This window comes from Crinia signifera, chromosome 11 (assembly GCF_055691185.1).
Source record: "Crinia signifera chromosome 11, ASM5569118v1, whole genome shotgun sequence".
NCBI lineage: Eukaryota > Metazoa > Chordata > Amphibia > Anura > Myobatrachidae > Crinia > Crinia signifera.
This window is the reverse complement of record NC_139227.1, coordinates 1,363,404-1,390,140: the sequence shown is the minus strand read 5'-3', so window position 1 is coordinate 1,390,140 and position 26,737 is coordinate 1,363,404. Positions and strand designations below refer to the sequence as shown.

Sequence of the window (26,737 nt, the reverse complement as noted above, 5' to 3'; positions counted from 1 at the left end):
GCTCATGGCAACGGGTTAGTTCACCAGCGCCCTATACGTCTCTTAACACGTATTCAACAGACCCGTAACTAGGGGGCGTGACCTGAACTTGACTAGCATTTTACTTATCAAATCAGCGCACGTTTCTTCATCGCGCCTCCCTCACACAGGGGCGGTCACATTGTCCAATGAATGAATCCTATTTCGCTCCAACCAGCACGGTTGTGTCTTTTCAGTGGGAGGGGAAACCGAGGTTATAAAAGGTTCAATTCTACGCGCAGACACTCAGTCATCATCGTGAGGTGAGGCAGATTGCAGGGCGAGCTGGATCCCGAACACGTGATGGGTAAGGACTAGGCCTACTGCCGGTCATCGCTATGAGGCCTCCCGCCGTTGTGGTTCCGTATGGGCTGTGGTGGACGGTTTAGGCCTGTGGGTTCCATGTTATTATCCACGACCCGAGTGTAGTAATGGCCGCAGAGTGATAAATGGAAGCTTTTCCTTGTCACCTGCATGGGAGGAAGTGTTGTCTCTAGTACATTGCCTACCAGATGCCAGACTGGCCGTGTGTGTGTGTGTCTATATATCTATGTATTATATGTGTGTGTGTATATCTTATAGATGTGTGTGTGTGTATCTATATATTATATGTGTGTGTGTGTATATCTTTATATTATGTGTGTGTGTATCTATATATTGTGTGTGTGTGTGTGTGTGTGTGTGTGTGTATCTATATATTATGTGTGTGTGTGTATATCTTAATATTATGTGTGTGTGTATATCTTTATATTATATGTGTGTGTGTATATCTATATATTATGTGTGTGTGTGTATATCTTTATATTATATGTGTGTATCTATATATTATATGTGTGTGTATATCTATATATTATATGTGTGTGTATATCTTTATATTATATGTGTGTGTATCTATATATTATATGTGTGTGTATCTATATATTATATGTGTGTGTATCTATATATTATGTGTGTGTATCTATATATTATATGTGTGTGTATCTATATATTATATGTGTGTGTATCTATATATTATATGTGTGTATCTATATATTATATGTGTGTATCTATATATTATGTGTGTGTGTATCTATATATTATATCTGTGTGTGTATCTATATATTATATGTGTGTGTATCTATATATTATATGTGTGTGTATCTATATATTATATGTGTGTATCTATATATTATATGTGTGTATCTATATATTATATGTGTGTATCTATATATTATGTGTGTGTGTATCTATATATTATATCTGTGTGTGTATCTGTGTGTGTCTATATATCTGTGTGTCTATATCTGTGTGTGTGTGGCTATATATTATATACTAGGTGATTCATCGCGCCCTACGGGCGCTCTTCACACCGTCGTAATGGGCTGCGCCCCCTTAATTTGTGAACGTTTGTATATGAGAAATATGGTTAGAATTGTATGAAAGATGCCCTGTATTGCAACTTAGGTGTCCGCGAATCGCGGGAGGGGGGGTCGCGGAGGGTGCCGCGAATTGCAGGAGGGGGGGTCGCGGGGGGTGCCGCGAATTGCAGGAGGGGGGGTTGTGGGGGGGTGGATGCTGCGAATCGCGGGAGGGGAGGGATTGCAGAGAATCGCGGGAGGGGGGTCGCGGGGTGGGTTGCCGCAAATCGCGGGAGGGGGGTTACGGGGGCGGGGGTTGCGGCGAATCATGGTAGGGGGGGTCGCGGGGGGTGTGCCGTGAATCACGGGAGGGGGGGTCACGGGGTGGGGTGCCGAGAATCGCGGGGGGGTGTGTGTGTGCCGTGAATCGCGGGAGTGGGGGTTGCGGGGGGGGTGGGGGGGTGTGACGCGAATCGCCACAAGAAAAAATCAACACAGAAAGGTCAACACATGTAAATGTTGACATAAGTGTGGCACTTCATTGGTGTCCATGTCGACACATGAGAATGAATATGAAAACATTCAAAAAATGAAAAAAAAAACTTCAAAAACTCATGTCAACCTTTTTCATTGTCGACCATAGCCATTTCAGTGTTTTCCATGTGCAATTTAATTCTGGAGCTGCCGCGAATCGCGGGGGGGTGCCGCGAATTACGGGAGGGGGGGTCGCGGGGTGGGTGCCGCGTATCGCGGGAGGGGGGTTACGGGGCGGGGGTTGCGGCGAATCATGGGAGGGGGGGTCGCGGGGGTGTGCCGTGAATCACGGGAGGGGGGGTCACGGGGTGGGGTGCCGAGAATCGCGGGGGAGGTGTGTGTGTGCCGTGAATCGCGGGGGTTGTGGGGGGGGGGTGTGACGCAAATCGCCACAAGAAAAAATCAACACAGAAAGGTCAACACATGTAAATGTTGACATAAGTGTGGCACTTCATTGGTGTCCATGTCGACACATGAGAATGAATATGAAAATATTCAAAAAAATGAAAAAAAAAACTTCAAAAACTCATGTCAACCTTTTTCATTGTCGACCATAGCCATGTCAGTGTTTTCCATGTGCAATTTAATTCTGGAGCTGCCGCGAATCACGGGGGGTGCCGCGAATTGCGGGAGGGGGGGGTCGCGGGGTTGGGTGCCGCGAATCGCGGGAGGGCGGGGTTCACAGGGGTTCCGGTGGGGGGTTGCCGCGAATTGCGGGAGGGGGGGTCGCGGGGGGGTGCCGGGGTGCCGCGAATCGCCGGAGGGGGGGTTGCGGGGGGTGTGACGCGAATCGCCACAAGAAAAAATCAACACAGAAAGGTCAACACATGTAAATGTTGACATAAGTGTGCCACTTCATTGGTGTCCATGTTGACACATGACAATGAATATGAAAACATTCAAAAAATGAAATAAATCTTCAAAAACTCATGTCAACCTTTTTCATTGTCGACCATAGCCGTGCCAGTGTTTTGCATGTGCCATTTAATCCTGGGGCTGCCGCGAATCGCGGGGGGTGCCGCGATTTGCGGGAGGGGGGGTTTGCGTGGGGTGGGTGCCGCGAATCGCGGGAGAGCGGGGTTCATGGGGGTTCCGGTGGGGGGTTGCCGCGAATTGCGGGAGGGGGGGGTCGAGGTGGGGGTGCCGCGAATCGCCGGAGAGGGGGTTGCGGGGGGTGTGACGCGAATCGCCACAAGAAAAAAATCAACACAGAAAGGTCAACACATGTAAATGTTGACATAAGTGTGGCACTTCATTGGTGTCCATGTCGACACATGAGAATGAATATGAAAATATTCAAAATATGACAAAAAAACTTCAAAAACTCATGTCAACCTTTTTCATTGTCGACCATAGCCATGTCAGTGTTTTCCATGTGCAATTTAATTCTGGAGCTGCCGCGAATCACGGGGGGGTGCCGCGAATTGCGGGAGGGGGGGTCGTGGGGGTGGGTGCCACGAATCGCGGGAGGGCGGGGTTCACAGGGGTCCGGTGGGGGGTTGCCGCGAATTGCGGGAGGTGGGGGGTCATGGGGGTGCCACGAATCGCAGGAGGGGGGGTTGCGGGGGGGTGTGACGCGAATCGCCACAAGAAAAAATCAACACAGAAAGGTCAACACATGTAAATGTTGACATAAGTGTGCCACTTCATTGGTGTCCATGTCGACGCATGACAATGAATATGAAAAAATTAAAAAAATTAAAAATAAATCTTCAAAAACTCATGTCAACCTTTTTCATTGTCGACCATAGCCATGTCAGTGTTTTGCATGTGCCATTTAATCCTGGGGCTGCTGCGAATTGCGGGGGGGGGTGTGCCGCCAATCGTGCGAGGGGGGGTCGCGGGGGGGTTCTTTTTGCTGCGAATCGCGGGAGGGAGGTCGCGGGGGGGTGTTTTTTCCGCGAATCGGGGGGGGGGTCACGGGGGAGGGTTATGCCGCGAATTGCGGGAGGGGTCATGGGGGGGTTCTTTTTGCAGCGAATCGTGGGAGGGGGGGTCGCGGGGGTGTTTTTGCTGCGAATCGCGGTAGGGGGGGTCACGGGTGTTTTTGACGCGAATCGCGGGAGGGGGGGGCGCGGGGGGGAGGTTTTGCCGCAAATCGCGGGAGGGGGGCGCTCACCTGGTGGCTGTGGAGTAGCAGTGCTGGGCAACATGGGAAGGCAGTGGGTGTCTGGCACTGTCTGTGGGCTCACTGGGCTGGTTCTCTGTCACATACCTCCCAACATGACCCTCTCCAGGAGGGACACAATGCTCTGTTTCTAGACTTCCCCTTAATGTATGATTGCCATCACCTGTTTTAAACAGGTTAATTTCTCAGAAAGGTGTTCAGCACAGATGAAGGCAATCACACATTAAGAGGAAAGTCCAGGAACAGAGCGTTATAGACACAGACACCCACTTTGAGTGACAGATGTAGCCAAATATATAGGAGATTCTCTCCGACTCTCTCATGGGGATTCCAGTTTTTTAAACACTATTGTTGCGTATTTTTGCCCAAATGCTGCGTTACCCCCATCTGCTCTGCATTACCCCCATCTTTCCGAATGGCTGCTGGATTGAATTGATAAATGTAATGGGCTATATGCGATGTACCATGGTGGCAACTGATATTTAAGTGTCTGATATCCTCTAAGCTGGGTTATGTATCCAGAGATATGATCCCTTCATAGTGTACTCGTCTCTTACTAGCACTCAGACGGTACTAAATGGGTTTCGGTTTCTCCAATCAGCGAATGTTAGTAACGGGCGTTTTATTCTATTTACGGTAAACGTTGCCACAGTTTTGCTATAAGGGAGTGTTACAACTGTGGCAAGGCATGCTGGGATTTGTAGGAGGGGGGGTAAGTGTGTGTCAGGATAGCCCAAAAAAATGGGAACACCCCGAGACACACTTCCTGGCGCTTAGCAGTGCTAGTAGAATATTTAGACCAATTCTAGTATATAATTAGTTATGTTTTCAACAGCTGCAGCATGCACTTCAGTGAGACTGCCTGGACTCACACAAAAAAAAAGGATAGGGGTGGGTTGAAGTATATTGCGCTGCTGTCTTAGAATATTGTTTGAAACACACTGAATGGCTGGATAAAAATAAATGTTGGACACACTGTTGTATTTTAAGTTTTTATATAGAAATATAGAAAATTTAGCAATACACACATTTATTGCCTAAATATGAAAAATAAAATAATTATGAAAATAAAAACACAAATATATAAATACACAAAACAGCAATATTTAAAAATTATCACATGAATAGGGATCCCAAATGATGGTAATTTAGTAACATTAATTGCAGACCTTATGTAGCAACTGGTTTTAACTGAAGCAGTCAATTTGCATTTGGTACCAGGAGAAGGGTATAGCCAGATCTTATACTTGTTGTATAGACTGTAACAATTTATAAGTCATATGGGACGGAGACACCGCAATGGATGTTATGCTCACCGTTTTCTTTGTAGCACCTGCTTCGTGCTGGTTGTGGTGCAAAACCTGGGAGAGGAGGGGAAGATTTCTTCCTGCAGTCGGGTCCAGGTGTTTTTAGAAGATTTATGGCCCCTTTTGCTTGTATGTCGGTCACTCCTCTCGGCACTTATGCCGGTGTAGCCTGCATGCGGTATATGGATTCACCACATTGACCGCAGCAGTGAAGGAGTGAATGGATTAACAAGAGTGCTGCTCCTCTGTATTGATGTGGAGAGCGGCTGTTGGGGATAGCTGATGGCCGGCAGCGGGGGGATTTTGCTGCACTTCAGCTTGTATGGAAGTATAAGATCAGCGGTGAGCCGGCAAGTGGAGCTGCACTCGTTGTGGAAGCACAGTCGGCGTATAGCAGCTTAATTCGCGGCAGCGTGGAGCGAGTGTTCCTCTCCTGGGAGAACAAGTTGCGGTCTGCTTTGCGTGGATCACCGGTTCAGGTAAGTGCTGACGTCAACGCGTTTCGTCCCCTATGTCTGATGGGAACTTTTTCAAGACGGATACCAGTGTTCTCTGGCAGACTTTATTTATAGGGAAGCTTCTGCTTAAAATTGCTGATTAATTAATCAATTTACTTTCAGGATATTTCATTACATTGATTCAGAGCTGTATATGTTCAATCTAATCAATAGGTTATACTAACCCTCTACACAGTGTGTCCAATAATTTAATATACTACAACAGTATATACAGAACATGAATTAAAAAAATTTTATTTTAGCAAAAAGTTACATAAAAAACACAAAAAAACAAAGCAGAATAGGTTATATATTAATTACAGGGTCCAATTTAGTATTGTGCGCAAACCCGACATTTATTTAATTTGCCGCATGAAGTTGATAACAGTACATTTTAATTTTATTTTATTTAATTTAATTTGTAGCCCTACATAGGTTACAGCAAAAAAATGTGTTTTGGCAAATATTCTAATACTCAGGTATTCCCAGCATGAGTATTCATTAGATAACTTGTATGTTAGAAAAAACGGACAATCGGACCAATTAGGTGGAAGAGACATATATAAAAGTATTATGCTTAAATAAGACAATGAGAGAGACGAATATGAGTAGAAAGATATCCATTCTAATGTCTTTATAACTCTTTTATACTAAAACAAATAAATAAAGAGAGAAAACAAGAAAAGTTTTTTGTTTTTGTTATAAAGCTGAATATTGAGAGGGTGTTCCAAAAAGTATATATATATACACAATCATTTTACCTAAAATTCACAAACACCTCACTTCACCTCCAGGGAGACCCATAATTTCAGGTGTTGGTTCACTTACCTCTAATTTGTCACATTTTGTAGATTCACACCTTCAAAAATTTGTTTTATCACTTCCGTCACATATTAAGGACACAACGCACATTCTAAATAAAACCTTAGATTTATCCTTTGTTTTGGCAAATTAAATAAATGTCGGGTTTGCGCACAATACTAAATTGGACCCTGTAATTAATATATAACCTATTCTGCTTTGTTTTTTTGTGTTTTTTATGTAACTTTTTGCTAAAATAAAATTTTTTTAATTCATGTTCTGTATATACTGTTGTAGTATATTAAATTATTGGACACACTGTGTAGAGGGTTAGTATAACCTATTGATTAGATTGAACATATACAGCTCTGAATCAATGTAATGAAATATCCTGAAAGTAAATTGATTAATTAATCAGCAATTGTAAGCAGAAGCTTCCCTATAAATAAAGTCTGCCAGAGAACACTGGTATCCGTCTTGAAAAAGTTCCCATCAGACATAGGGGACGAAACGCGTTGACGTCAGCACTTACCTGAACCGGTGATCCACGCAAAGCAGACCGCAACTTGTTCTCCCAGGAGAGGAACACTCGCTCCACGCTGCCGCGAATTAAGCTGCTATACGCCGACTGTGCTTCCACAACGAGTGCAGCTCCACTTGCCGGCTCACCGCTGATCTTATACTTCCATACAAGCTGAAGTGCAGCAAAATCCCCCCGCTGCCGGCCATCAGCTATCCCCAACAGCCGCTCTCCACATCAATACAGAGGAGCAGCACTCTTGTTAATCCATTCACTCCTTCACTGCTGCGGTCAATGTGGTGAATCCATATACCGCATGCAGGCTACACCGGCATAAGTGCCGAGAGGAGTGACCGACATACAAGCAAAAGGGGCCATAAATCTTCTAAAAACACCTGGACCCGACTGCAGGAAGAAATCTTCCCCTCCTCTCCCAGGTTTTGCACCACAACCAGCACGAAGCAGGTGCTACAAAGAAAACGGTGAGCATAACATCCATTGCGGTGTCTCCGTCCCATATGACTTATAAATTGTTACAGTCTATACAACAAGTATAAGATCTGGCTATACCCTTCTCCTGGTACCAAATGCAAATTGACTGCTTCAGTTAAAACCAGTTGCTACATAAGGTCTGCAATTAATGTTACTAAATTACCATCATTTGGGATCCCTATTCATGTGATAATTTTTAAATATTGCTGTTTTGTGTATTTATATATTTGTGTTTTTATTTTCATAATTATTTTATTTTTCATATTTAGGCAATAAATGTGTGTATTGCTAAATTTTCTATATTTCTATATAAAAACTTAAAATACAACAGTGTGTCCAACATTTATTTTTATCCAGCCATTCAGTGTGTTTCAAACAATATTCTAAGACAGCAGCGCAATATACTTCAACCCACCCCTATGCTGGGATTTGTAGTTTCACAACATCTGGAGAGCCACAGGTTGGCCTGTCCTGCCCTAGTACTTTCATCTCTGGTCAGTGCCTATGTAGACCAGCGTTCATCACCTTTATATGTATAGCATAGATCATGAACTTTTTGTCTCCAGATTTTTCCCGGAAACGTAAAAGAAGTCGCTGGAATGACGAAACTCCAGACCAGAAGACAATCATTCCTGGGATGCCGACGGTCATACCTCCGGGGCTCAGTCGTGAGCAGGAAAGAGCTTATATAGGTAATACCAACTTTCCTTTTTCATGATCACATCAACTTCAAAAAGGTTACGTTCTAAATTGTATTCTAATATTCCGGTATGTGTAATTTGTGAACTGTCAATATTTTATCTGTGCAAAATAAATGTTTCCATCTGTATTTCAGGAAACAGACTTATTCAGTGGTGTTTTTATGCTCATTTTAGTGGCAAAACATTTAATTTTTAACAAGGGGTTCACCAATTACAAGAAATTAAACCTTCAGAGGGGAAACAGTTTCTTGCTATTTTTTTTACTGGGTATTAAATTAGATGGCCCAGAAACTTTTTCATGCAAAAACACAAGAGCAGTGAAGCCTGTTTCCTTCGCTGCAGCCCCGAAAATCCGGTGCTTATCAGGAATTCTGCTTTTTACTGTAATAGACGGGCAAAATCTCTGGTAAGCAGCGACTCATGCCAGCCTATCCGGGTACCTGGCGAAGCAGTTACATACAACCTCCCCATAAGTCTGTTTCTTTCATTTATTAGTTGTACAATAGCAAATGCACATGCTTTGTGCTGTAGGGTGTTATGTGCAGAAGTCTTTTTTAAGGAGTCCAGCACCAGAAAACGTAACCATAGTGTATGTTGGATTAGTAAATGGGCCAAAATGAGCTGAAGTGGATGATTTTGTGAGTGTTTAGGTTGTGATTTGCCACCTTCAGGTTTCTTGCTCCAATGTAGGGCGGAATCAAATTAGCTGTGTTCATTTACCTTTGCTAATGGGCTTTCCGTTTAACCCCTAATGCTGGCACTTCTCAGGGATTTTGTTTCACTGGCCGTGCGCAGTGTAAACCAAATGCCCGCTAAGTAGTCTTTTTTTCATGATCACTGCTGCAAAAAGACGTAGGTCCTTGGCTTTGTGCCGGTCCTGTGTGTTGTCTTGGCGGTAGTTGGAGAGCACAATGTCCATCGGTCAAAAATTTGCGGAAGCCTTTTATTTTCATGTGGTTATATAATGAAAGGGATATAAAATGTTTAGTTGTAAGTATTCATGCAACGATGGGCACTTTTAGTGATATGTGGAAAGTATTGCTTTAGGTCCATTCTGAAGGCCTTCTGTGTTTAGTGTTGCTCCATGGCATGTTATATAAAATGTCAGTGTTTTTGGTTAATTTGCATTAAATATATAGATTTGAAATCCTCCATTCGTTAGACCCCTGGTTTAAAAGAGGATGGTCACCATAAAAGCTAATGTCTGGTGTTTAACCCCTTTCGCTACAGAAATATGGAGTCTAGGGACTGGGGAATATTTCCCACCCCTAATGGCATCCTATAATAAGTGGGTATAAACCAGTGCCTCATCTAGATCTTATACTGGGCACATACATTATTGGATAAAAAGTCTGATGGGCATGTGATCAGACAGAATTGGGCATGCTGTGAGCTAGTGGGGCATAGGGCTATATCTGGGTACCTCCCCCGTGGAGCAGACCTTTCCCCATACTACTTCCAGTTCATTACATCGGGCACCCTGAGATGAGGAGTATAACTAAACTTCCGGAGCATCAGTAAACCAATGTCCTGTACACACGGGGGGGGGGGGGGTTTGAGCTTTGTGCTAAGCTCTCGATAGAGCGATGAATAGATATTTGAAACCTGCTTAAAATATCTAGCCCGGCAATAGCGACACGCATCACCATCGCTATGGGGCACACAGTGATTTGGGCTTCATTTCTAATGCTGGGTACTACCTGCACGATGCAGGTAGTTAGCGGAAGGTACGACCTGCTCACGATCAGGCGGAGCCTATGACCCGCTCAGAAACTGCATCTGATGCGATCGCAATCCATTCGTGACCCGCACCCACTTCAATGGCTGTTTCTCAGATCCTACCTGCTGCAGATAGGATATCAGAAAATACCTAACGACCCACGGGGCCGCACATCGGATAAGGATCGCATCAGAACGGCAGTGAAATGGCCCAAAACATGGCCAATTTACATACAATCCGTCGTCCAAATCGTCCTGGTGTGTACCCCACATTAGTGATCTAGGAAGATTGCTTAGAAATAGGGATAAAATTGCCCTGTGTGTATGCCCCATGTGTCTTACATTAGCAAGTAGTAGTTTCGGTGTCAAATTAGTTGACTTAATATTGTACAGTTTCCTGATATTGGGCCGTTTCATTACGCGAACCCCCAAGGGCTCTGTTCTAATCCTTATCCCCTAATGTTAAGGGACGGGAAATGTTGATTGGTCAGCTCCAATACATCAGACATGCTGGATGACTACATGACAGGTCGGTTACACTCATATGTAGTACGGCTGTGAATGGAGATTATTCAGATGATTGGGTTCCATGAGAACACACTGTAGATGGTAGACCTCCAGTGTATGTCAGCTAGGTTATGATGACCTGCATTTGTGTGACAGGTGTGGGTAAGTTAGCGCACATACTTTCTAATGTCATTACTGTTAGTGGCTGCCATGCATCTGTACATCTGTGTTATTCCTAGTGCAGGGATGTAATGTAGCCTTGAAGAATGCTGGACGATCTTCAGCATCCTTTTTAGTTATTTATTTATTTTTTAATTAAAGGTGCAACACTTGACAAGGAATTGTTTTGCCTAGTAAATGATTGCCCCTTTAACATTACATCCTGCCGATAGTCTAAGATTTTTAAAGGTATTTCTTTTTCTGGTGCTGGTATCCCTGAAAGCTTGGGTTTATTGTGTGCTAGTGTGTTGAATGAAATGACGTACTCGGCAGAGCTGCGGAATATGGGTTTGTAGTCACTGTTTAATGCCGTTAATGTAATGATGAAGTAAAATATTTAGCTTCAAGCAAGGATATTCAATTTAAATGTTCAGTCTTTGCGATGACAGATTGACAGCGGTCTTGGTTAGCAATGATTGCTGTCGTGTATACCTTAAAGAAGGAAAAGGGAAAAAACTGTATAATACACATTTAAAAATTTCAATTGCTGAACCCAAAGATGGTGGTTTTAGGTATTTTTAGAAAATGGCTTTCTTGTTTGGCATATCATTTCCCGTGTGCATTTATTATGTATATTTCGCTTTAATGCTTTCTCGGAAATGTAGAAGTATAGCGGGATGAGGGTTCCGAATGACATGCTGCGCAGTGCTGATTGGTCAGCCTACTTAAGGCAGTATATAGATATATATATATATATATATATATATATATATATATCACCCCCTCTTATTCAAGCCATTGAAAGCATTTTCTACCTCATCACCAATGCCTTCTTAAATGTGAATTATAATGAAAACGAATCAGGATGTCAAACTACCTAGTTCTAGAGAACATTCCGGTTACTGACCCAGCTAAGTGATGTAGATTCCAGCGCTGCCACAATGCTTTTGTTCTGTGTAGAACTTTATTAATTTTACCCCCAATTAACTTGTTTTAGGCCTTATTCTATATTGGTCACCATTGCCCTGTCCCATTAAGTGTGAAACAGGTAACAATAACCCTAACCTATTGACATCCTTTTATGAACTTCTCTCCTGGTGATAACTATTATTGATTCAAAATGTTATGGGTTTAATATTTCTCCTTTTTGGGAATGTAACAAATTTCTCCCGTTCCTTTTTTTTGTTTTCTAACCTGCTTTCTTCCAGTTCAACTACAAATTGAGGATCTGACTCGCAAGCTTCGCACGGGAGACCTGGGAATACCCCCTAACCCAGAAGACAGGTTGGGAAAACCCCTCCACTCGCTTGTAACGCCTGACAGTAACCGTTTCATCTTCTCTTGGGCTTATTAATGAAGTGTATATTCTGTGACGTGTGACATATAGGCGGGCTGGAACTATAGAAAAACCATTTTCACTTAGTGCCATTATCTTGCTCTCCAAAGTGCTATTGTACATTAGTGAAGTAATATTATCTTGAATTTAAGTTTTGCAGAATTGTTTATTTGAGGGGGGTCTTTGGCGTAATATACCCACCAGTCCGATTTACCAGCCCTTTTCATCCGATTTCACTGTATCGCAACAAGAAATTAGATGAAAACTGAAATCAGATGTTTTGCTTGCGATCAGATGCGCAGATCGGAGCCATAGATTAGACCTGCTGCACCAAGGATCTATCTGATCCTGCAGCCAGGACTGGGATCACATACAACGGGATGCAGTCAAAATCCCGACAGGGTCGAAATCCCGGATGGGTCATAATACAGACAAGGACAAAATACTGACATATAGGGCAGTATTCAATGAGAAAAATTCTCCGTGTTTTATGGCGAGTTTGTGCTTTTCTCACGTTGGACGGAGACTTTTGCTCTCAAAAAGCGAGCAACCCTATTCAACGTGCACTTCTCGCCGTCTTTCTAAGTGATTTTCGCCGTGTCTCTCCGTGTAGCAATTCTCCATCTTTTCATGGAGAAGTGGAATGTGAACTTTTACAATAAAAATTTTTTTGTTTTAATTTTGGTGTCAAAAAATCAGGAATTTTAATCTGTGAAAGGGGCATGCTATTTTTATTCATGTGCTTATAGCACATGAATATATATTTGATTTACATTTTTTTTTTACAGAGCAGGGGGCCGGGAGCCGAGCCGCTCATCAGATATTCATATATTCACTGCACCCGAACATTACATATGCACGATCGGGTGCAGTGAATACACGGTCCCCTGTTGGCTCTCCCGGGGGGGCAGCCTTTGCTGCCTGGCTCCCGGGGAGCCCACCTCCCCCCCACATACATTCTGGGGCAGGCAGGGAGACTTCCATCTCCCTGCCTGCCACCGTCCTTGGGCTCCCTGCGGCTTCACCTCATACGCCCCTCGCGGCGAGTATCAGTCACATTGAATAGAGTATAAAGTGCCGTCACGGAGAGTCTCCAAACATGGAGAATCTCCGCAAAAACACGGCGAGTGCATGGCGAGCGAAAAAAACGCTCGCCATGCACGGAGAATAATCACATTGAATACTGCCCATAGAATGTACAGGTGAAACAGTCAACATGACTTTCCGTCTACAGGTCGCAAGGTCCATATGGGTTTTTTCACTGTTTTTTGACCCGACATGTGCCGACAGGCGATATTTCATGCCCTACCACCCACTAGGGCGTGGTGGGAGAATAAAATAGTGTGCCGAGCGCAGCGATGCACCGTGCCCGAAGCATTGCAAGTGAAGCGAGCTATGCCAGGGGCTGCGGTTCACCTCCAACTGTGTCCATGGCGAAATTTGGGTAAAAAAAACTGTGAAAAAAACCCATGTCGACCTCGCGACCTGTCAACGGAAAGTCATGTTGACTGTTTCACCTGTACATTTTAAATGTCTGCATTTTAAGTGTCGGCATTTTGACCGTCGGGATTTCATACCGAATCCCATACAACAGGGGTGGCTAAACCGGTCCTCAAGATCTACTAACGGTCCACGTTTTCCAGGTTACCTAGCTGGTGAACAGCTGTAGTCATTACCAACTGTCACATTTTAAAACATGCTGCATTCATTCCTACTATATATCCACTGGTTGCCTGGAAAACATGCACCGTTGGTAGATCTTGAGGACAGGTTTGGCCATCCCTGCCATACAACATTGTGTGAAATCCAGCTGCGGGGAATGGGATGGGATACCTCGCAGTAGCGGGTTTCTGGGAAGGGCACTTTGTACACAGTGCCAAGGATATTATGTCCTAGCTTGAATTGAATGCTTGTTGGTGCGTTTGTTCCAGCTAGTAAATATTGCATTGTATAGGACAGTCATTTATGATCAGATTTTTACAGTGAACAAAGTTGATAGCCAGCAAATGCCACTAGAAGGGAACTCAGATCTGTCGTGCAGGGGTCTTCAACCTTTAATACAGTGTGCGGCACATAAAAAAATTAAATGAAGCCTGAGGGCCACTAAGCTATACTGTGGTATTTAGCACAGCCCCCATAGACACCACAACTCCCCCATTATGTCAACACTGCTATGTATATATATATATATATATATATATATATATATATATATATATATATATATATATATATATATATATATATATATTCTCTGTATAGACAATACAGCCCCCAATAAAGCGTATCCCTTCATAGGTAGACAGCACAGCCCTCTTGTAGATAGCACAACCCCTTCGTACTCTGTACATTGCCCCCAATAGGTAGCCAACATCTTCACCACCCCATACACCGCACAGTACCCTACCCTGCGTACTTCAGTGACTAATTGTTATAACTATTCTGACTCTTGGTTTTACCAAGAAATACTTTTTAATAACTTGTATTAACAAAATATTAAATATTCTGGATTATGAAATACAAAGTTCAGTACATTTCCTAATCAGAGTGGAGGGAGAGGTTTGCAGGCGGGTGAGTACTTAGCTTCTTTGGAGAGCAAGCTGATTTCTACTAACTGACTGACGTTTTTCCTGATTAATAACTTGGTTCTTAAGTATTTTCCTTAGGTTTGATGTAAAGTCAGACATTGCGGTGTTACCACATTTAGCTTGGCTTTTAGTTACATCTGTCATGAATAATGTGGGGATTGCAATATCAAAGCTTATAAGAATATGTATGGACAAGGGACTTCTGTTCCTGCTTTTTCATTCTTTTAATTCCCTCAATCATAAGGATGTATATTAATGTAGGAATTTACCAAATTTTAGAAGGTGTAATCGCCCTTTTTTGTCATAACACAAGTTTAAGAGTTGGTTTTCTGAAATACTGCTTTCATTAGATAAGTTACTGTAAACTGATTGTCATGTTTACAGATGAAAGATCCAGTTTGATACAATAAGCGGCCTAACTAATACTTTGATATTTAATTGTAAAATCTAATTTTGAGCTTTAGAATGTTACTGATATGGAAACACATCCTCATACCTCTAGTAATTTGCTTGGGACCCGAGATATCACAGCCAGTTGAGGTGCATTCTGGGTGGCACTGGTAGATTTAGATCAGGCATGTCCAACGTTGGCCCTCCAGATGTTGTGAAACTACACATCCTAGCATGCTTTGCCACAGTGTTGCTATTAGAGAATGCTCAAACTATTGCAAAGCATGCTGGTATGTGTAGTTTCAAAACATCTGGAGGGCCAACGTTGGACATGCCTGATTTAGATTTCAGGCCATCCAGTAAGGTTCAGCATTCTTGTTCCATTAGAAAATAGTACAGACTTGGAATAAGTATTCAGTGGACTTCCTGTAATATGGTGAATCCTAAAGGGTCAGAGGACCTTTTACTTGGTGGTTCCATTAAATCCAACCTCCAGTCAGGCACGGTTACATGGACACCTGCAGGTGCAGTTTCCCACAGTTTTTAGGTCCCCCTGTCACTGCGCACAGCATGTATTCACAGGAGAGGTGGACTTGGGGCATGGGGGTAGGGTCACTAGGTCGACCAAACTAAGCTTGACATACATTTGGTCGCCTACAGTAGGTTGACGGGCCTTACGTCACTCCTCCCCCTCTGAATGTCGACCGTAGACATGCACTGCGTCTACAAGGTTGTGTCCACCTTTTGCCTGTGCGGACTCGAGGCCGGTTGACCTTAGCTGTGTCGACCTAACGACCATGTCTTTCCTGAAGTGCTGGGCATGCCCACACATTGAATAGTGTTGTAGCTCATGGACACTGCATTCCTTTAAGGCCACCCCTCCTAATTTTTGGCACAAGTGTATTCCTCCATACCTGCAAGAGGCATATATATGTGGGCATTATACACACGGGCAGCGGCATATACATGTGGGCATTATACACAGGGCAGCAGCATATACATGTGGGCATTATACACACTGCAGTGGCATATACATGTGGGCTTATACACTGGCAGCGGCATATATATGTGGGCATTATACACACGGGCAGCGGCATATACATGTGGGCATTATACACACGGGCAGCGGCATATACATGTGGGCAGAGACACCATAAAAAGTGAGTGTGGAGGAAGGGGGGGCGTCACCTCCAAACAGGTTAATGTGATTATGTCTGATTATGAGAATCCGACATAATCACATTAACCTGTTTGGGGGTGAATCCAGGGGTAAATGACAACCCCTGGATGTGTCAGTCACTGGGGAAGGGAGGGTGAGAGAAGCAGCATTGGCGGGCGCATCTTCTGCATATCTCCCCCGCCACCGGCCCGGCTATATTACCGATTAATCAGCTGCCCGCCTATATTACTGATGTATCAGCCGCCCGCCTATATTACTGATGTATCAGCCGCCCGCCTATATTACTGATGTATTATCAGCCGCCTGCCCTCCTATATTACATACCAGGCGCCGGGGAGATGTGTAGAAGACACGCCCGCCAATCACAGTGGCTGTGGAGGGGATGCGCCGGCAGTGATTGGCGGGCGCATCTTATGCACATATCCCCGGCGGCTGGTATGAAATATAGGCGGCCGGTCGGATGATACTTCTGTAATATAGGCGGGCGGGCCGGACATACTGGGTGCGGGGGCCGGAGGTTCCCCACCCCTGACCTAGAGGTAACCCTACATTGTTAGACTGCTGCAATTGGGTTCTAACTTTAAACCAAGGGTCTTCCAGTTGAATGCTGATTTTCTTGTTTCTACCTTACAAAGTATTTGCTAAAGCTAGTTTGACTGTTCTCGAACACTTCCAAGGGACATTAATGTTTTCAGGCATAGCTTAATTAATAATGCAGAATGATGTAATGAACGATCGGATAACTTGGTTCTGCTGCTTGATAGAATTCACATGACAAGTTTAGGGCAAGTCTAGCAGAAGTAGCCAGTTCAGCATTACTAGTGATGCAGCTTATCTGTTCCATTTCTTATGTTCAATGGAAATAAATTAGTAATCATATCAATATCTTGGGTTATTTGCATCTATAATCTGGATAGTCGAAGGTAAAGTATATTCTTTTTGATAATGGGGGATCAGCATTTTATTACTAAAACAAGAAAATAAGAAATAGTTTCAGTTAATTGTTTTGTTAGCATTGGCCCTTTAAGGTAACTGCAGGTTACATTTGTTCCTAAAAGATCATGCCATCAGTTTCACTGTAATAGGCATCAATAGCTTTAATCACCTATGGATTCGGTTTCTTAATCAATAACCACTTTCTTTTTTTTTTTTCTTTAAATAATCCGGTTTCTCTCAAATGTCTTCAACAGCGTTTTGTTTTGACTTCATCACTATTGCAGTGTCAATAGGTGCACACTCTATGGGGTGAATTATCCAAATATTTAACATTAACCATACCCTATTCTCTCTGCTCCTACTGCATTCTCATTGCTTTTGCTGGAAAGCAGGTTTTAAGAGGTTAACCCTTTTTCGTTTTTAATGGTTAACAGCCTTTGCACCTTTTTTAAACAGGTTTTAAAACTATTGTGCCCCATTTTAATAAGGTTTGTGAGCAGAATTGTATCAACAACTAATGTTTTTTTCTTCCTCAAAGCAGCCCTCTAATAATTTGAATTCTCAAATGAATATTCAACCATATTTCTATAATTAACCTGCTGACTTTCTCTCTAGTAGATAGAGATTTTCCTTTTGCCCAAGTCTGCCTTTTGACCCTTTTCCCTGTGCATCACTGTATGAACGCCTGCTGTATAAGACTAGTTCGTTAGTCATGGGATTTATCTTCCTAGAACGTTTTTCAGTAACTAAAATCTTATGATTTGTTTGAAGTTACTCTACAACGGTAAATTTGATCATTTATGAGATGGTAACAAAACTTGTACATTTCTGAGAAATCTACCAGTTTTATTGCCTTAAAGTAAGTTCAAAACTAGAGATAACTAAATTCAAAGTCCGTAATGTGACTAGTTGTAGCTTATCCAGTAACGTCTGAACTACTGCAAACAACGGTGTAAAGGTTCATTCACTAATTGTTAGGACTTGAAAGAAAGACAGACATTTGGTGACAGAAGAATTGATACCCCGTTATGTTATGTCGCTTAACAGACTGAACTCTGAAATCTATCAATATAATATAAGATATAAAATGGATAAGTCTCTCAAATAATTCTACTGGTGCTTTTCCTTGTTTAGGTTTATATTTCTAAATTAAGTTTTGTTCCCAACTTGAATCTGACCCCTTATGTCTTTGTTACTGGAAGTTATCTGAGATTTAGATAGTTATTTACAAAGCGTTACTTAGAACTTTTGTAAGCAATGCATGGAAATGGTTATTGCCTAAACATCTGGAAATGAGACTAGAATTTACATTCATTTCTGCAACTTAATTATAAGATGTATGTAATATGTTTAGTTTCATGTATTAACATCTAAAGTTTTGGTGCTGAGCTTAGGTAGAGAATGTAAGGCAGAGGGATTAGTAAAGCTTTCATGTTAGCGGTAGAATGCCAGGAATGTACCGTGCTGTGAATGTTTACTTATACGGATGGGGTTTCCCTGTAGTGGAAGCTGCCTCCACAGTGTTACTTTGTGCATTGGCATTGTTCTAATGTTCTGTGCTCTCCCTTCATACAGATCTCCATCTCCTGAGCCCATTTATAATAGTGAAGGCAAACGTCTTAATACTCGGGAGTTCAGGACTCGTAAAAAACTGGAAGAGGAGCGTCACAACATGATCACGGAGATGGTGGGCTTAAACCCAGACTTCAAACCGCCTGCAGACTACAAGTGAGTCGAGCAGTGAGGGTTTTGTTTAAATGGAACTTCCTATATATCATGTCTTATGTCACAACTGTGGGCCAACCATCATAGACCACAAGTTGTAGGAGTTGGTGTAATCTCAGTGGGAGTCGTTAGATTTAAAGCATTTAGTTTACAGAAAACAGTCGTTTTTCTGCATTTAAAACAATTGGTGCTTTAAATCTTGTGACCATCACGCTGCAAATTGTAGGCCATTATGTTTGACCCTGTATGTTCCCCTACGGTCTGTTGTAGTTCTCCATCTCCTTGATATCTTATATACTCTGCTGACGCACTGCCTTGTATTTCAGACCACCTGCTACACGTGTCAGTGACAAGGTCATGATCCCTCAGGATGAATACCCAGAGATAAACTTTGTGGGTCTGCTCATTGGGCCTAGGTATGAAACACTCTTTAAATACAATAGCTGCAGGTTGATATAATCATTTCTCATGGAACTCCTGTTTTCTTTTATTAAGGGGCAATACCTTGAAAAACATTGAGAAAGAATGTAATGCCAAGATAATGATCCGGGGTAAAGGTTCAGTGAAGGAAGGTAAAGTGGGACGCAAGGATGGGCAGATGCTTCCAGGGGAGGATGAGCCACTCCATGCCCTGGTTACGGCCAACACCATGGAGAATGTTAAGAAAGCAGTCGATCAGGTAACCGGTAGTGTGTAGTTCTATCACCTGACCACTAAGGCTGTATATGCCGATGGCTAGCTGCAAACTTCACATTAATACTGCACCCGTGATTTATTAATTTGGGTTAATTGCTATTCAGTTGTATAATAAGGAGATATTGTGTTAATGTTACTTTTCAGTTATTCCAAAGTCAAAGCACTAAATTTGCTTATGTGACAATGTGCTGATTGCTATTAAACGCAATGTTCTTATCCTGCAATGTGCGGAGACTCCTGTTTGGAATACCAGCCTAAGCAATGTTGCAATCCATTCTGCAGTTTTGAATCACTGAGCAGGACCATGGTTATGCTAGATCTAATTAATGTCAGGAATAAACCAATTACTAATCTTCCAGAACTATGATAATTCCAATCATGTATTGGTTTATTGTGCTCACTTGTCTTCCTTTTGTCCGCAGATCCGAAATATTCTCAAACAGGGTATCGAGACTCCAGAGGACCAGAACGATCTTCGGAAAATGCAGTTGCGCGAGCTAGCTCGCCTCAATGGCACATTGCGTGAAGATGACAACAGGTTATTTTTTTTCCCTTTGACCTTTATTCCTAACCCTCCAATCTAAGCTTACAACTGACTTTAATTTGTTTATAGGATCCTGCGACCCTGGCAAAGCACAGAAACACGGAGCATCACAAATACCACCCTTTGTACGAAGTGTGGCGGAGCTGGACATATTGCTTCTGACTGCAAGTTTATAAGGTGACTGTCAGAACACTTTTTAGAATGTGCAGACATGGTCCTCAAAGTATGTATTCATTTTAAGTGTGAATTCCCCTCAACCTAAAGGAAGAAATACAGGATTTCCTGTGTAACTTTTCTTATGATGGTCATAAGAAGTGAAACCTTACTTTGTGGTGGCGGCTGCAGTGTAATGTTCATGTATGTAAACCCCAAAAATTGAAGTTTTATTTTCACTCTAGTGTGTCAGTGCGTCCTGGGGAGCCCCAGTCAGCTCAGGACAAGGCAAGGATGGATAAAGAATACCTTTCCCTTATGGCAGAATTGGGAGAGGCCCCTGTGCCTTCCTCTATGGGTGCCACGACTGTTCAATCACATTCCATTCAAGGGAGCCCAAGACCTACTGGCATGACTGGTAACCAGCCACCAATGGTATGTATCCATGCTGCAACCCTTCCTCTTTACAGAAACCTTTCAGCCCAATAGAATGAGTCTATTGTGAAGTTGTTGCAGCTGTTGGCTCTCACTGTACATTCTGATACAGTAAAACTGATTTGCAGAGGTTTTGATGAGTAAAATTACGGTATAACTGAATCAAACTAGTTTGATTCTTATTTCTTAGTGGAAACTGTCCCCCGAATATATTTTTGTAAAAGCATTTTACTTAGATAGGTTTTATACTGGAATTTGTGGGAGATAATCTTTTTTAATGCGGCGATTCGTGATTACATGCTGCATGAGTGTATGTGGATATAGATAGATATATATCCGTATATAGATTCTGTGTTTTGCATGTCTAATAGAACATAAGCACATTTGCCTCCCACCAAACAAGCTTTATTGAATGATCTATTTAGGGTACAATGGTAGATCAGTAACATTTTGTATGGTGAAATGTTTTTCTGTTCTTCGTATGTTCAGAGTCACACAATGAAAGCATAGTGGTTTAATATGCATGCAGTTGTTCAATGGTAAAGTTATGCATAGGTTGTAGCCTTAATGGCAATCACCAGCGGCTTCCCTTGTACTGGTGGTAGTTCCTCTTCTGATGCGGTTTTTCCAGTACATAGAATGACCTAGTTGGTGAAGATAAGCGGTGGTATGGATTCCATCACAGAATCATTTCTTGCGGTTACCTTGCTGGCACAACGTTAGGTCATTTCTGCAACTTCTAATGTCAATTTGTTTGTTTTAAAATGTTGTTCCTTGAACTCTATACTGTGGCATTACTAAAGTATGTCCTCCAGATATTGGGATAAAGCTATGAAGGAGTGAAGACCGAGTGATCTAGATTTAATGTACACATACATGTCTCCTCCTCACAGCCCTTCTAGTTACGCTATGCTGTGGTGAGAGTCCATAGTGCCGAGCATCTTTCCATTAAAATGTCTTCACTATGTGAATAAGATGCAGACTTGATTCAAATGTTATATTCTTTGTGACCATGGTATAGAAACGCCTAATAAACAGGTACATTCCATTTCATATGCAGATAGAGGCAAGGTTGCACACATGGGCTTCCTGTAGATCATTAGTCCGCTGTCTGCTTATGTGTCTTATTCAAATATAGGTGAAATATGCTGAAAGCGAATAGTTGTCTGGTCATTTATGGCAGGCATCTCCTACTGCCTGTATGAGGGCACCTGTACGCTTACTCCTCTGAATCCTCTCTACACAAACAGTAACCCAATGTCCCTGAATGGACTCCGGAGCGTAGTTACGTAGTAGTTACGGCTGAATAAAGATTTGCGTCCATAGAGTTCAACCTTGGGTTTTATGAGTCTGATCCATTCGCTTCATCACTTGTTATATGTAGTGTATTCTGATATCTTTATAGACAGATTAGGATTATTGTTTGTACCCCTGGATCCCTTTATCAGTGTAAACCTCCTTGTTCTGCTCTTTACAAAAGTCACAAGCAAAGCAGGAGAAAAATCCTTAAAGATCTGACCTGTTTTTTTTCTTTTCCTTGCTACAGAACCGTCCACCCTGGATGGCTACTGATCGTCCGTTCCCATCTATGCATGGTAGCCCTCACTCCTTCCATCATCCAATGGGAGGAGCTGGCAATGGTCCTCCCCTCCAGCCTAATCCTGCGGCCCCCCATCATCACTGGATGCAACCCCATCATGGAGCACACCCACATGGACATCATCCTATGGGTAAGCTCTTTAATGCAGATTATTTTTAATACCTATTTCTTTATCATCACTACAACATTAGTGTTTTTTTCCAGGTCTTTTGCACTCGCATCCAATGGGCCTGATGCCTCCTCCGCCTCCACCACCTAGTGGACCAGCTCCTCCTCCACCGCCATCTGGCCCTTCTTTGCCTCCTTGGCAACAACAATCTACAGGAGCACCTCCTCAGCCTGGAGCACCTCTTCCATGGCAGCAGAGTAAGTGTGGACTTTCCATTGATAAAATGTTTGAATAAAGTGTTACTTGGTATTAGTACAGTAGCTGAGTAACACTACACCTAGAGGTTTTACTAGTTTTTATATTTAATTGTTTTTCCTAGTTATTGTATTAAAGATTATTTTCTAATTTATTTTATATTTTCCTTCCCAGGCTCCCAAAACAACCCATCTGCCTCAGCCTCTCTCCCTCCATGGCAGCAGCAACAAGGAGGAGCTAATGCTTCATCTAATGCTGGCATACAGTCGAATGCCTCCCTTGTACCCCCACCCCCCGGTGTCCAACCACCACTGCCTCCCAGTGCCCCACCACCACCTCCTCCACCACCACCTGGAACATCTGGCCTTCTGTATGCTCCACCACCACCTCCTCCACCTCCAATGGATCATTCCAACTTTGTCACTATGATGGGAATGGGTGTGCCGGGAATACCTCCATTCTCTATGCCCCCAGCTCCCCCCCCTCCTCCACCCCAAAACTGAGTTTCTAGTTTCTACTATTCATACTTAATGCAGTTTGCCATTCACAGCAGAACACCATATCTTCACAGTGGACAATTCAATCCTTTCCAATGAAAAATGTGGATCAAAATACACATAATGAATTTGTGCTTTCTACAAACTATCCAACACCAGTGGAACGTCCTTTACCCCCCAGGATGATAATCATTTGGTTTCCCTCGTAAAGCTTTTTTGTTGTATATTTTTGTTACTACTGGTGTTAAATGCTAGTTAAAGGATGACGAGCCTTATTCTTTAACTTTTTAGCTGTGTGTGAAGCATAGGTAAATTGTTTTACCTATTATCCCATATAACATGTTGCTCATTGCTGCCTTTGCAATATTGTTCTATTTCCAATTGTTCAATGCAGAAGAAATGTGTCCTTACCACACTCATAACTACTTGTCTACTACTATATACCTTTAATAATGCTCTGTTAATTTTTGTCTTGTGTGTGAGTACAGGCAATATGTCTATCCTCATTCCCTGATATCAATGTGACTTGTGGATGGGTGCAGAGGAAAAGCAGCATTCGTAGCATTTAGTCTGATCTATCGCCTTTTTGCTTGCTTTTTAATGTCTGCTGTACAAAGAGCCTGTCTTACATTAAAAGATTTTTTATAAAGTCTTGCCCGTAATTTATCTAGTACGGTAATAGTTCTTGAGTATTTGAACAGTACATTTTCCATTGATATGAACTTGAATCTGCCTGTGGCAACCGTGCTGGTAAGTTTTTGTGCATAATCAAACGGAGGCTGGATTTTATGGGGATGCTTTTGGGGTGCCAACGGTCCTAATATATGAACTACCGAATCCGGACACTGGTCAGATTAACAGCAAAACTCCAACAATGCTGGCTCCAGAATATTGACTCTCCTCCCAAAGACAAGTGTGCTCAGTCTGGTTAGGGCTATTATGTGCGTGGGGTTAAGGTTAGGCATTACGGCGGTATGGTTAGTGTAGGAAGGGTTAGTAAACTTACCACCCAGATGCTGATGTCTCTTAACCACCATATCCCAATACCATACCCTTTTTACTATAGAGGACTGAGCTATTTCTCATGACCTTAGACATGATTGAGACTACAAACTGCTGCTTCCTTCTAGATGTTAAGTCAGCCTTTTAAGTAGTCAAGGGACTTCCAGCCTATCAAGGGTTAAAGCAAATCTGATCTGGTATGTTAAATATTGTAATATATAGCATATGACCAAATTCATGGAGTTAATATTGTACTTCCAAATCCCTGTCTCAGTCATACTTATGTGAATAAAGCTCTTTCCCCTGCAAGCTTCACCTTACACTTTTCCAGTGTTACCAGTGCTTGAATGTGCAGCTTTCCTTATGTGCACAAATCTAATTCCAGTAACAAATCTAATTCCAGTAACACATCAAAGGATGAGACAATGATTTCTCTCACTATTTCCAATGCTTATGTAGAAGATATACAATGTGTAACATGTTTGTATTTATAACAGCAAATATTTTCTTCAAGTAATTTATTTTTTTATTTATAGTTTTATACTTGTAGCACACAAATAGTATAGACCAGTGGTTCCCAAACTGTGTGCCGTGGCTCCCTGGGGTGCCTCGGAACACTTGCAGGGGTGCCCCGGGTTGGTGATCCAGGACCAATTCAAATTATTTATTGTTAATTATTAATGGGCAAAACCAGTGCTGGTGGCTGCCAGTGGTAAAATGTGTACAAACAGAAGCAAATCCTGCCCTTTACCACATAACTGAACCTAAGAATTGCATATAAACCCAATCTAATAATTTTTGGGGGTCCTAGGGGTGCCGTGAAAAAATTCCGATACCCTAGGGTGCCGGGATTCAAAAAAGATTGGGAACCCCTGGTATAGACAATAAAACTGGACAAGAGCTTGTAGGGATACCAGTCCAAGAAGGTAAAACATTTCTGTCGGTTACCGGTCTTCCAATCAAATCAGTCATGTGGAGGGAATTGCACTGAGATGAGGATGTAATACTTGTGTGCTGTTTCTTCAACTGTTAATGAACCGTTAAGATGTACCAACATCGTAAACTATATTGGCAGGTGACCTAGCACTAAAATATGTCACTATATTGCTCGGTGACATCACAAGGAATGCGGCAAGTCACGAAATAGCTGACAATATAGTTGAATTTGTCTGCATGTTCAGACTATAAGGGGGAATGTTAATAAGTTGTGTGAGTGTTCGCTGGGTACACATGAAACGATATACAGGATAATATCGTTAATGATTTTATTGGGCATATCATTGGCTAAAATTGCATTGTGTACCCAGCTTGTCCCAAACAGTTTACATTAAGATTAAGTGCGGATCTGTCTGAATTCACCTGCTTATGTAGCATTTGTCAGGCATGTCCAACGTTGGCCCTCCAGATGTTGTGAAACTACACATCCCAGCATGCTTTGCCACAGTTTTGCTATTGGAGAATGCTAAAACTATTGCAAAGCATGCTGGGATGTGTAGTTTCACAACATCTGGAGGGCCAACATTGGACATGCCTGATTTATGGGAATCTGGAAATTGACTTATATTCAGTAAACACATGTAGCTGATGCAGAGTTGAACACAAGTTTGCTTGGGTGTGGTATAGGGTTATGACAGTCGGGATCCCGACAGTCATTAGTCGGACTCGGACACCATGGCGAGCGCAACAAAGCCCCTTGTGGGCTCACCACGCTGTGGGCACAATGGTTCGCTACGCTCACCACCTATTCTACTCTCCCTCTGGGGGTCGTGGATCCCCATGAGGGAGAATAGCAGGTGGCCGTCGGGAACCCGCCTGTCAGAGTTTTAACAGTCTGGATCCTGACATCTGGTAAATGACCGTCGGGATGCTGACTGGCACTTTGCTTTACAGCCATATCTTGTTTTGCGCGCTGCATCATCTTGATGAAAGTATGTATGATACAAAGACATAACAATCTGTATCCACTTATTGTTGGGGGTGTAACAAATTGCTATCGGCAATTGTGCAGTGTTACATATCGGATTATACTGGTTTTTACTGTAGACATTTTGTTCTAGATACAGAACTATGAGTAGGGGCAGCAGCTATAGGGCAAAACACTCCGTCATCGGGGCTATGGCAGCAGGGCATTTCCCCCCTGCAGTGGGCATAGGAGTAGGGCAGAAACAACCATTCCCACCTCCCGCCAAGAGACAGCAGGGGCTAGTGGCAGTGCAGAACTGCCGGCATTTACGTTTCCCCACGAGTTAGTGCCACACCGCCAGCAGAATAATAGGTGGGTGCCAGGAGCATAGAAAAAAAGAGAACTAGTAATCGCACAGGAAAGTAAATCAGATCGACAGGTGACCCCTCAATATGGTATTATAAATTAACGTTTTGACTGAGGGTGTGCTACCACAGGACATCAATTTGTTGCAATGGAAATTAGGGACAGGAAGATATGTCACTTTGTGGTGCACCTATAGAGAATTTTATTAAAATGTAACCTTTATTGTAATTGGTTAAAAGTAGCGAAATAAAAGACATAAAACATGAAGGACACACAAACTTTTTTTTTTTTTTTAAGGATAT

General features: G+C 42.6%; 1 protein-coding gene across 2 annotated transcripts; it reads left to right on the top strand.

Moving 5' to 3' along the window:
- The first annotated feature begins 202 nt into the window (after positions 1–202).
- On the top strand, positions 203–23,813 carry SF1 (splicing factor 1). Of its 2 annotated transcripts, XM_083164816.1 has the most exons (12): positions 203–325; positions 8,201–8,326; positions 11,929–12,004; positions 18,726–18,878; positions 19,202–19,291; positions 19,371–19,554; positions 19,994–20,109; positions 20,185–20,292; positions 20,514–20,703; positions 22,250–22,433; positions 22,508–22,669; positions 22,842–23,813. In XM_083164816.1, exons 1-12 carry the CDS (start codon positions 322–324, stop codon positions 23,168–23,170), a joined length of 1,722 nt encoding a protein of 573 aa, XP_083020942.1. In that variant the 5' UTR covers positions 203–321; the 3' UTR covers positions 23,171–23,813. The 2 variants fall into 2 exon arrangements, with proteins under 2 accessions (XP_083020942.1, XP_083020943.1); XM_083164817.1 differs by lacking the exons at positions 203–325; positions 11,929–12,004.
- Positions 23,814–26,737: the final 2,924 nt, after the last annotated feature.